This window comes from Mus caroli, unplaced genomic scaffold, assembly GCF_978045245.1.
Source record: "Mus caroli unplaced genomic scaffold, Mus_caroli_1 scaffold_9, whole genome shotgun sequence".
NCBI classification, from domain to species: domain Eukaryota; kingdom Metazoa; phylum Chordata; class Mammalia; order Rodentia; family Muridae; genus Mus; species Mus caroli.
The window spans coordinates 100,173,263-100,185,397 of NW_028227264.1; the positions used below are offsets into that span (position 1 = coordinate 100,173,263).

The window sequence follows — 12,135 nt, forward strand, 5'->3', positions numbered from 1 at the left end:
GAGCCCTTCTGCAACAGAAACAGCCACATGCACCTGGACTGGCACGTGAGAGCTGGCTCTCTCAGATGAGGAAGTTTGAGACTTACAAATGCTCTTGTTTTTATTATTGTGGCTTTTAAAACAGATTGGACCCTTCTGAAGTTTTACCAGTACAGAGTGTGAAAAAATATGAGCTGGAGGTTTCTGCCATCCTCCTTTCTTCTTTCTTCAACCACAGTTTTTAGGGTTCATGATTTTTTTTTATAGAAAATAAGAAAAGAGGATATTTTAACGGAAACAAGACATAATTCATGTCTTTTAACCAACCTTCATTGCAAACTGAAACCAGATCCCTCTAAGGTAGAAGAGTATATACTCATTTACATGAGGAGAAGCTGTTTCAATTAGATAGAAAGTTTGCTACACTCAGGACTTCTAAGTCTGGAACTATGAGTGCCTCGTCTCCCCTTCAGCGGGCGGTTCGGTTCTTTGTTGCTCCCATGATATCACTGTACTTCCTTGTCATGGGCATCTCACTGGGAAGAACTGGAAAGAGTCCCGGCACCTTTTTGGTGTTCATCAAACCACCTCACGCCATTCATTAATGACTTTTCAGAGCTATCGGAGAATATTGTGTTACCCTCTTCCCGGGACTCTACCGAATACCTCAGATTATTAAACTGAGAAACAGAAGAAGGTTGTTTTGGTTCAGCTACTTGAAGGTTTGGGAGCATGGCCTCATTACCTTTGGACTGTGGTAACGCGCGCGTATACATCATAGTAAGAGGGCAGGTAATAGGGACCTTCTCACTTCATAGCCAATTATAACGAAAAGAAAAAGAGGGCACAAAGACAAAGGTCCCATAATCCTCTTTGAAAGCACAACCCAAGTGATGTTACATTTTACACCAGACCCCACGTCTTAGTTGGTGCAACTTCCTGATAGCACCGTGCTGGAGAATCAGATTGTAACATGTGTCTTGGGGGAATATCCTATATTAAACTATAGCAAACATGAAATAAGTAAACTAAATCCTTATTGTTACTAGTTAGATATTTTAATCAGTCAATAACAAGAACCAAAGGTTGCGTTTGTGTCACTTGAAGAAAGCAGACATAGACAGCATTCATTAATTCTGTCACTTAAACTGCCAGATGCTTAGTGGATTTTAATCCTCTATGACTTAGAAAAGGTATCCAAGGATGCCTTCTGTTCATTATACTTTCTCAAATTAATTGTACTTCCTTTTTCTGTCATAACTTATAAAAGGACTCACTTAAATCCTTAATTAAAACTTTCCAAATATTGTTTCCTATTTGAAAGAATAGCATAGGAAATATTACACATTTTTCAAATGGCTTTCAACTATTTTGCTTTCAGCTGAATTTTCTTTTTAAAAAGTGACTGAGGCTTTGCCAGAAAAAATATGCAAAGTTAACTTGGTGTATCCTTTTTTTTTTTTTTCTCTTTCAGGAAATGGCCACCTTCAAGATTGCAGCTCTTCAGAAAGTTATAGATAATAGTGTTTCTTTGTCTGAATTAGAACTAGCCAATAAGCAGTACAATGAGCTGACTACTAAGTACAGGGACATCTTGCAGAAAGATAATATGCTTGTTCAAAGAACAAGTAACTTAGAACACCTGGAGGTGAGTGTCTATGACCTTAAACCTTGTTATTCCCGTCATTTACTTCAGGGCATCCTGGGGTCTGTAGGAATTCTGCTGATTTCAAATGATTAAAATTGGTTCTTATTTATCAAATAATGTTGGAGGTATGATAATAGTTATAATCTAATTGTGGTTTATCCTGGGTATCAATGCATATACCAACATGTGACATGCTATGTACTTATAATTGCAAATGACTTGATGCTGACTTTATCTAGGTCATCCTCTTATGGCTCTTGTATGATTTAGCTAAGCCAAACTTCTTTCAAAGCACAGCTAGGATATAGTAATTAAAGAGGGAAATGCTATTCTGTATCCATTTCTTTCTTTTCTGATCCTCAGAATCCCTAGATTCTATTTCTTTTTTCTTTTTTAAGATTTATTTATTTATTTTATGTAGCTGTCTTCAGACACACCAGAAGAGGGCATCAGATCCTATTGCAGATGGTTGTGAGCCACCATGTGGGTGCTGGGAATTGAACTCAGGACCTTTGGAAGAACAGTCAGTGCTCTTAACCACTGAGCCATCTCTCCAGCCCCTAGATTCTATTTCTTATGATGGATCTATTTGACTGTGGGTGAATTATTAGTGGCATTGCCTAGATATTGGATGAGCTTTCCAGTTCTCCATCCTTTCATGTTATGGAAATACTAAAAATCAGGGCGGGGATGAAGGAGATGGCTCAGTATATAAAAACATTTACCTGGCAAGTCATTTGGATCTTGGAATACATATGTCTTTGTTTCTTTTTTGTTTCCATACTAAATCACTTCAATCAAAACAACTTAAAAAAGGAAGGGTTTGTTCTGACTCATAGATCATGATAGTGTCTATCATGGTAGAATTCAACATAGCAGGATCTCAATGTGCTGGTCATGTTGTATGTACAATCAAGACGCAGACCAATTAATATTTTCTATTGCTCAACTTGCTTTCTCCATTTTATATAGTCATTTCCACTAATAAGGATGTGAATCCTGTCCCCACAGTCAAGATGGGTTTTCCTATATTAATTAATGGAGCCAATTATTATGGACCCGTAATACCGTTGTTCCTATAGCAAGAAGGAAGTTAGTGAAAGGAAAACTGCCTTGCCTAGAAGCCTGTGGCCAGCTAGTCTGCAATATGTAGCAGAGGCAGAAATGATAAAAATACACTGCTTATTTCAAAGTGAATACAAAGAACAGACTTCCAAAAGTTGTCCTTAGACCTCTGCACATCTGTTAAGTCACATGTGTGCCTGCCCTCATACACGTGGCTCACGCAGACTAGACATTCTGTCTTGACTCTTAACCTTCTTTGTATCCTTGGTGTTCCGTGTGGATGTGGATGTGTGTTTGTATGCGTGTGGCACATTGCCTTGTGCAGAAGAATATGCACGTATGTGCATGTGAAGACCTGCAGTTGGTGTTGGATAGCTTCCTCTATTGTTCCTCACTTTTTTTTGTTTGTTTGTTTGTTTTTTTGAGACAGGATTTCTCTGTGTAGCCCTGGCTGTCTTGGAACTCACTCTGTAAACCTGTAGACCAGGCTGGCCTCGAACTCAGAATTTCACCTGCCTCTGCCTCCCAAGTGCTGGCTTCCTCACTTTTTATTTAGTGAAATGAACCTGGATTTTTGCCAGTTCTGGGTAGTCTACCTAGCTAGTGTGCCCTGAAGGTCCGGTCTCTGCCTCCTGGATACTGAGACTAGAAGGTGCAAATCCATCTACAGAAATGTTTCCCTGCCTCAAAAAAAAAAAAAAAAAGATTTATTTTTCTTTTATGTTTTTTTTTTTTTTAATCTCTGTATGTGTACCACATGGTTATTGGAGCCTCTGGAACTGTAGTTACTGATAATAACAGTCAGTGCTCTTTCCATTCCAACTCTCTACATTGTTTTATATAAGCAAGCAAGGGTTTTTGGTTGGTTGGTTTTTGTTGTTGTTGCTGTTTTTGTTTTTTGTTTTGTTATTCCTCTCTGTAGAAATAGAGGCATGTGCTATAGGCTTCTCTGTAGAAATAGAGGTATGTGCTACAGGCCTCTCTGTAGAAATAGAAGTATGTGCTACAGGCCACTCTGTAGAAATAGAGGTATGTGCCTTTAGGCTTTGTCTCCTTTAAGATCCACAAGCATTGAATAGAAAACAATTCAGTTAGCTCACAAGCTCTTACTCGCTTAGGGAAACACACAAAATAAATCAAACATTGTGTTTCTGATGACTTCCACAAAATAGCTTGTGTCATTATGTATTAGTACTATCTTGAAATAATATTTTCTGTTTATCTAATGCTAAAAATGAGACTCTGAGCTTCATCTCTAGGCTTCAGTTAATAATTCTTTAAATTTTATTCACTATCATTATTGTGTGTGCCTCCTCCTCTCTCCCTCTCTCTCTCCCTCTCTCTCTCTCTCTCTCGTGTGTGTGTGTGTGTGTGTGTGTGTGTGTGTGTGTGTGCGCGTTTAGGTCAAATCATTTTCAGGAGTCAGTTCATGGTAGGGTCTGGGAGGCTTGCTTCTACTTGCTGAGGCATATTGTTTGCCTTCAGTGAATTATTTTTTTAATTTAGTTTTTCTGTTTTCTCAAAGAAATTTATTTTAAATTACTCCTTAACGTTAATATATATAAATAAAACAACCTGCTTATACTAAAGCTGTAGGGAAAGCATGGTAGTTAAGAGTGCTTGCCGCCCTTGTTGAGGGCCTGAGTTCAGATTCCAGCATTCAATTCATGGTCAGGTACATGCCTGTAACTCAAGCTCCAGGAGCGTCGCACCTGCACTCACATGTACATGCTACATACACATACACACACATGCATAATTAAAGTAAAAGCTTTTTGGAAAGTTCATATACCTTGTGATTTAATAACTATCTTTTAACTTATATGGTATTAATCATTAATTCATCTCATGCTTGATAAATACCTGTGTCCTCCAGTTGCGATGTGACAAAACTGCATGCAAAATTTAGGGAATAAAATACCTAGTTTATTCTTGCTGTGGCTTCTGGATATCAGAACTCGGTCAGCATGCTACAGATAGCTTATCTTTGTTCTGCAGTGTCTGTTATCTAGGCTAGGAAGAATCGAGGGACTCAGAATGACAGTTAGGTCAGTGGAAAAACTGATCAGAATGTATTGGATGAAAAATAATTCTCAGTAAAATATTCCATTGGAAAATGACAATGGGAGTGGCAGGGGTACTGGGGTCAGTGTGAAAACGCTCACTCACATATATGGCCCCCAGCCAGGGCTCAGAGAAGGGTTCATTTTCAGGTGGGCTTGTCTCCTAGAGTGTGTGCCTGTGAGTGGAGCTCACAGCCTGGTACTCTTAGTGTATAGTTCAATGTCTCAAGCTATTGTCTAAATAGGAAGATAGAAATTCTGTTGCTTTCTATAACTTTGGAAGAGGGACATGTCATTCTTCACTATTGTCTGTTGCTCAACAAGGCTTCCAAAATTTACTTAAAGACAACATAGTCCAGTGCCCATCCCTCAGTATTAGAGATTTTAAGAGATTTGTGACCCCTTTAGGATTATAAGATTTTTTTAAATAGTCAATTTATTTCTGGCCTGCTTGACAGCTACTTCAAAGCTCAGTATTTCAAGGCTAGCCTTTCTACTACAGAAGCCCATCATCCAGTTACAGCAACTGTTAGAGACTGGTGTGGATACATACACCTTTAATCTCATCATCTGAGAGTTAGGAACAATTAGATCATGAGTCCATTGCCAGCCTAGACGGTATACGAATGAGGCCACTGTCAGTTTGACTGTCTCAAGCAAGCAAACAAAAGTAAGAGAAGTGGGAATCTGTTAGTATTTTCTTTGTCTTCGATACTTTCTTCAATTAATTTATAATTTTAACATGATAATCACATCTTTTATAGCCTATCTTTAATGGTATTGTCTATACCTTGTTCATTGCAGCAGTTTCTCATACTGCTATCTCCAGACTTAAACCTCCTTTAATTCACTGCCACTAAATGATTGTCATAAACACTATCATCATGTCACTCTCTCCATATTTAGGCTTCAACTGAATGGCAAAAGGTAGCATTATTTCTCTATTTACCTTAGGTTATTTCTTGCTCTTAGAAATTTCACAAATTGTCTTAGACGTTGAGCTCCTATTGCCTGCATCGTGGTTCTTTTTTCTTATATGCATTTTGTACATCTGTTTTGTAACCATGTTTTCTCTCTTTTCATTATCTTAGTAATTTTTATTTGTATTTCAAAGCTGTTTTACTGCTGTTTCCCCCTCCCGCCATGCCTCCCCCTCCCCCTCCCCCCGTACAGAAAGCAATTTTGTTTTCTTCTTTATGGTTGCTACCTATAGCAATACAAAATTCTACTATTTATGTTACATCATGACTATGTATTTACATGTCTGCCTCCTTTAGTGAAATGTAAACTTCTTAAGAGGAAATGTTTAAGGCATTTCCGTGTGATCTTAAAATCATAGAATTATTGCTAATTTATTCTGGAAGGAGTTTGAGGGATAGAATTGAGAGAGAATATGAATATAGGGCCATGGTTATAGTGATCAGGAAAATGTTGATACCTTTTAAGAGTAAAGTGTCATGAGAATGTAGACTATAAAAATCAGATTTCAAAATATAAAGAAATAGTAGAAGAAAAAAAAAAGAAACACTGGACAGATAATATGGAAGGCAGGAGGGAAACTGGAAAATTTGATAGGTGAGGAGAAACAGATATAAATTGTGATAGAATGAACAAAAGGATTTGTTTTTATCTTTTTATTCTTTAAGCACTAAGATACTATTGAAATTGGGGAAAATTAGACGGTAGTAAAGAAAGACAGAAAAGAAAATGGCTCTGACATCTGGCATATGGACTAAAGACCTAGGGTACAGGGAGGATAGGATATGAGCAATGCCATGTGAGGTGAAGGTAAAAAGGGAAATTGAGTAGTATGGTATTTATTTTTATTAAAAAAAAAATCACAATGTCTTTTCATCATAGTTTTGCTTCCCAGCTCCAATCACGTCTTACTCACTTTTCTCCCCACTCAACTTTGTGTTCTTTTGCTTTCTTTAAAAATACAAAACCAAAACAAACAAACAAAACAGGAAAAATAACAACAGCCTTCCACCCAAAAGGAAGAAGAAAATCAATAGTCAAGCAAAACAGCAAAGGAGTGAAAATTAGTGAGACAAAAAGCACACACACACACACACACACCCCAAAATGAAAAAAAAAAAAAAAACCCTCAATATATTTAAAAGACCCTCAGGCCTCTGTTTTTATTTTATATTCATTGTATATAAAACTTGGTATACTTTTATTCCTTAACAAAACAATCATATTTTATTCATTTTCATCTTGTATAATTAATTATAACATCCCCTTTTGTTTCTCCAGCCCCTAATTTTATTAATTTTTTAACACTTTGTAACTGTAGAGTATTGTTGATTAGCTTATTTTCAAGTTACTGTGCTAAAGTGCAAGTTTTGCCGATTGCCACTGAAATGATTTCAGACTGGGTCGCATTTGCATCTCAGACGTTCAGATTAGGGATGTGCAAATGGTAAGTCCAGATGAATATTGCAGATGCTCCTGTCCTAGGTTCTTCTTTGTTGCTGTGATAAAATCCCCTGTCCAAAAGCATCTTATCAGAGAGCTTATTTAAGGGACATAGTGAAGGTAACCACTTATGATTAAGGGGATTCAAGGCAGCAACTTGAAATAACTAGTCACATCAGATGCACAGTCAAGAACACAGACAGGTGAATACACTCTAGCTGGCTTGTTTTCAGCTTGATTTCTGCAAATTGCCTCCTAGGTAGTGGTTGAACCCACAATGGATGGTGTAATCCCTATTAATAAAGTTAGTTAAAACAATCCCCCATACAGGTGCCCATAGGCCAACCTACTATTGATAATATTTCATTGAAACTCACATTCTCTAAATTCCAAAATCTGAAGTCCTAGGTTCTTAATTTTGCTTGTTGTTGCAGAGGTCTTCTAATATTTAGTCTTTTCCTAATTGAATCTCGTTTTCCTTATCTGCTCTTTCCAGCTCTTGTCTTGCTTTAGAGCAGTGGTTCTCAACCTTCTCTGTGGTGATCCCCAACCATAAAATTATTTCCATTGCTACTTCATAACTGGAATATTGCTACTGTTATGAAGTATTATGTAAATATCTGTTTTCTGGTGGTTGTTATGTGACCCCTGTGAAAGATTCCTTCAATTGCCATAGGAACCGCAACCCACAGGCTGAGAAACACTGCTTTAGAGCAGTTGAGTTTGCTGAACATTGTCTCTTTTCATGGCCCATTGGTTGGCAAGACAGGCTTCTTCTCATACTTATGGTGTTAGTATAAATTCTGCTCTTACATAGATATGCCTGCTTCCTCCCCTCTTGTTCTGAACCATGTATATTTGCTTCCTAGGTCTAGAAGTTTTTGATGCAGTTTTTAATTTACCTTCTTATTGTCCATCATTTGTTTACCTTCCCCGAACTCCTATCACACACACACACACACACACACACACACACCACAAATGGAGAAGCCTGTGAACTATGGGGTTTTGGCTTATTTCTTTTTATTGTTAACATCTAGCACCTGCCTCAGATGATGTGCTAGGGATGTGCACTGTGCACGTAAGTGCTTGTGAATGAGGCATGGAGGCTCTAGTTTACGAAAGTTGGGAAAACCCTCGCTCGTCCTTATTAGTTAAGATGGGTAGGAACGTTCAGTGGTAAAAATGAATGCTTGGCGATCTACAGTCAGGTGTATTATACACAAGAGTTTAACTATTCTCTCTCTCTCTCTCTCTCTCTCTCATGTTTGTATGATGTGTGAGAAACTAATTTGTAAAAATTTCTAGATCTAGCTAATTTCACTTTGTGATTTTTTTATTCTCATCTTTTTATAATGAGGCTTATTTAGAGTAAAATGTAGATTGTGAGTTTTAAGGCTACTGAATACAGTCAAGGCAAAGCACGGTCGCTTCTGTGGCTCTCATCCTTATTTCATCGAAGCTCATCTGTGATGTCTGTCCTCTATGCAGTGTGAAAATGCATCGCTAAAAGAACAGATGGAGGCTATCAGTAAAGAGCTGGAGATTACAAAGGAAAAACTCCATACCATTGAACAGGCCTGGGAACAAGAAATGAAGTTAGGTGAGTCTTATTACCCTGGGAATACTAAGTGATAAATATCTTACAGTGCTTTTTTTTGTTTGTTTGTTTTGTTTTGTTTTGTTTTTCTTTATTTACTGAAAAATTCTTTTTTGTAGCAGAATACATAGATGTAGTGTTACAAATTTATGATTCAACATTAGCTGTTTCTATTTTTATTTTTCATTAATTTATTTATTCACTTTCTATCCTGATTACAGCAACCCTCCCTACACTTCTTCCAGTCCTACCCTCACAAATCCCTCCCCCATTACCTCCTCCCCTTCCCCTCAGAGAGGTGAAGCCCCACTTGGGTACCACTCTGCACAGCAGGACTAAGAGCATCCTCTCCCCATGAGGCCAGACCAGGCAGTCCACCTCGGGAAGGGGCTCCAATGACAGGCAACTGAGTCAGAGAAAGACCCCAGTTCCAATTGTTACAGGACCCACATGAAGACCTGTTTTAATTGTCATTACAGTAAAAACTAATGATAATTTTGAAATACATGTTTTTCTCAGTACAAAGTTTATGTGTTGTATACTGTCTGATAACTTTTACCTTGAAATATCAAAGAAAATTTGAGGATTTATATTGCAGCAGTATATCATCATAATTCTCTTATGTATGTTTTTATTTTTATGTATTTTAAATAGTAAACATTACTTGTTATATTTACACCAATTTATTAGAAATTCCAAATATTTCCATATTTTAATCATTTTTCTTATATAAATTTATGCAGTATCATATTGTTTGAGTGATTATGATTAAAGTATTAATATTTTTTACTTTTGCCATTATTTATAATGCTACAAAGATCTTCATCCATACATGACTTGCCATATTATTGAATATAAAATTGTGATATGATATTATTTGATATTGCATGCTTATAATACCCAAAATAATGCTCATGATTTGAGATTGTCTTGTAGATTTTCTTAATCATATCACTTAAGATTTTACTGTTGACTTTGGTGTTTGGCAACTTTAAAACTGTTGCACCTATATGTCTAAAGACACACTGATGTCCAGTATTGTCCCAGTGCAATTAATTTCACTTCCAGAACAAGTGTTTATTTACTGCTTGTTAAAATCCTCTAACCTCTGACAGCTCTACATTGACCGTCACATGATTATTTCAGTAACATTACAGTTTTTATTGTCATTTGATAAATGGAGATGTTTATTCTAGAAAGAATACACAGATAAGCATCATAGAGGTAGGGATAAATAAATAAAATACAGTTATGTCTTAATTCAGAAAGTCATAGAACTGTGCTATTTTTTTACACCTCTCCTGAATTATCTTTTGCGTGTTGTATTGTTGCACATAGGAAATGACTCAAACATGGATAAGGCAAAGAAATCAATGACAAATAGTGACATTGTTTCTATTTCAAAGAAAATCACTGTGTTGGAGATGAAGGAATTAAATGAAAGGCAGAGGGCTGAACACTGTCAGAAAATGTATGAGCACTTAAGGACTTCATTAAAGCAAATGGAAGAACGTAATTTTGAATTGGAAACCAAGTTCACTGAGGTTTGATACAATTTTTATCCTGTAAATATACATTCGACAGTAGACACTGGATTATTTCTATAAACGCTGTGTCTCTAAGCTAGTGTATGCATACAGCATTTACATTTTATGTAATGGAGTTACACTCTAAGCTAGTATATGCATACAGCATTTACATTTTATATATGGATTTATAGACCTTTCTTCTAAAATCTCAATTGCTTTACATCAAAGCACTTGTTTCCGTAAACAAATTCTTTCTTGCTAATGGTATGGTATTGTTTTTAGTGAGAAGAAGGAAGTTGTTTCTTTAAAAAGCAAGTTGTCTTCCAACCTCATCTCTTTGTTTAAAAAATATTCATTCTCTTTTTGTACACCAGAACCAATTTGGGAGCTGAGACTATATAAGAGTCAAACTATTTAAAAAATTTCTGTTTTCAAAGTCTTTAGTATCAGGTAATTAAAGATACTTATGTGGTCTGAATTAAGCGGTCTGCAGATACTCAACAACCTATGATTAACACTTTGCAGACACTAAGGTTGAGATAGATTTCAAAACCTAAGTATCATTTTTTTTTTCTTTTAAGACATTTAATGTTAATAAAAACTTAATAAATAATTTCATTAAACTTATAAAATTTTGTTAAGTCACTTGGATTTATTTGTAAGTACTTTGCTTATATTCAAAAATTCTTAAGGAGTGATTGCCTGACATAAATAATTTATGATGGAATTAGACTATTACTACATCTTTTTTATAGTTTGTTCTTATTGGTTCTTACTACTTTATACCTGTTTCTGGAGTAAGAGAAAGTAAAGAAGCCTTTAGTACTCAAGAGACCAGAAGTTATGTGTCCAGACTGGAGCTGGAGTTCATTGACTTTAGTTGTCGAAGCTCCTAGCTGTTCTCAGCATTAGGTAAAATAGAGTAAATAAAAGAACACTCCTGGGGAATATTTTGTTGTTGTTGCTTTTCCCATAGCTTACCAAAATCAACCTGGATGCACAAAAGGTGGAGCAGATGTTGAGAGACGAGTTAGCTGATAGTGTGAACAAGGCAGTAAGTGATGCTGACCGACAGCGGATTCTAGAACTAGAGAAGAGTGAAGTGGAGCTCAAAGTTGAAGTGTCCAAGTAAGTGCTTGAAAACAATTTCATCATTTGATGGGTCTATTTGATTTGTCTTTAAGTTCAGTTACAAATATACGGAGCAGTAGCTATACTCATTTTTTTTAAAGATGAGGATTAATATTCTGGTTGTTTTTTAACTAGATGACATAACATTGAGGAGGAAATAACATCACACAGTTTGCTTTTGTTTTCCCTGAGTGTAGGGCTGTGACTGTAGAAGGCACTAAAACTGAGACAGAAACTGTGTAGAGTCCGTGTCTTACTCCTAGTGCCTGTTTTGGGGGAAGGAGAGATAGAAGAGTCAGTTAGTATTTAGTTTATTCACTTTAAAAAGAAAGGAATTTTACCTTTTTATAAGGTTGATGTATATATGTAATTCATATATAGATTTAATTTAATTTCCTTAGGAGCTAGCTATGTGATAGGCATCACATAGCTAGCTATGTGATAGCTATGTGTAAGACATCAGACATATTAATTCATGAACTCTTGCTTAGGTAAATTGTTTTTCATTTGGCAGTGGAAAATACTCCTAGTTACTTTAGAACACTAAATATATGTGCCAGGTAGATATTCTCCACTCACTTTTCTGGTCAGGTGCTGCTTTAGTGGGTGATCATAAGGAGCTTTGAGTTAATGTGTCAAGCACAAATAACTAGTGTATTTGTGTGTGTGTATGTGTGTATGTATGTATGCATGTGTATG

The 12,135-nt window shown here is 36.3% G+C and overlaps 1 protein-coding gene across 2 annotated transcripts in view; it reads left to right on the top strand.

Moving 5' to 3' along the window:
• The window catches only part of Cep290 (centrosomal protein 290), an 86,185-nt gene that overhangs the window by 32,206 nt on the left and 41,844 nt on the right, over positions 1-12,135 (top strand). For both annotated transcript variants that reach the window (XM_021173991.3, XM_085843120.1), the window contains 4 exons: positions 1,454-1,627; positions 8,668-8,779; positions 10,115-10,320; positions 11,282-11,433. In XM_021173991.3, coding sequence (XP_021029650.1) covers positions 1,454-1,627; positions 8,668-8,779; positions 10,115-10,320; positions 11,282-11,433 — 644 coding nt within the window. The remainder of the gene's footprint in view (positions 1-1,453; positions 1,628-8,667; positions 8,780-10,114; positions 10,321-11,281; positions 11,434-12,135) is intronic.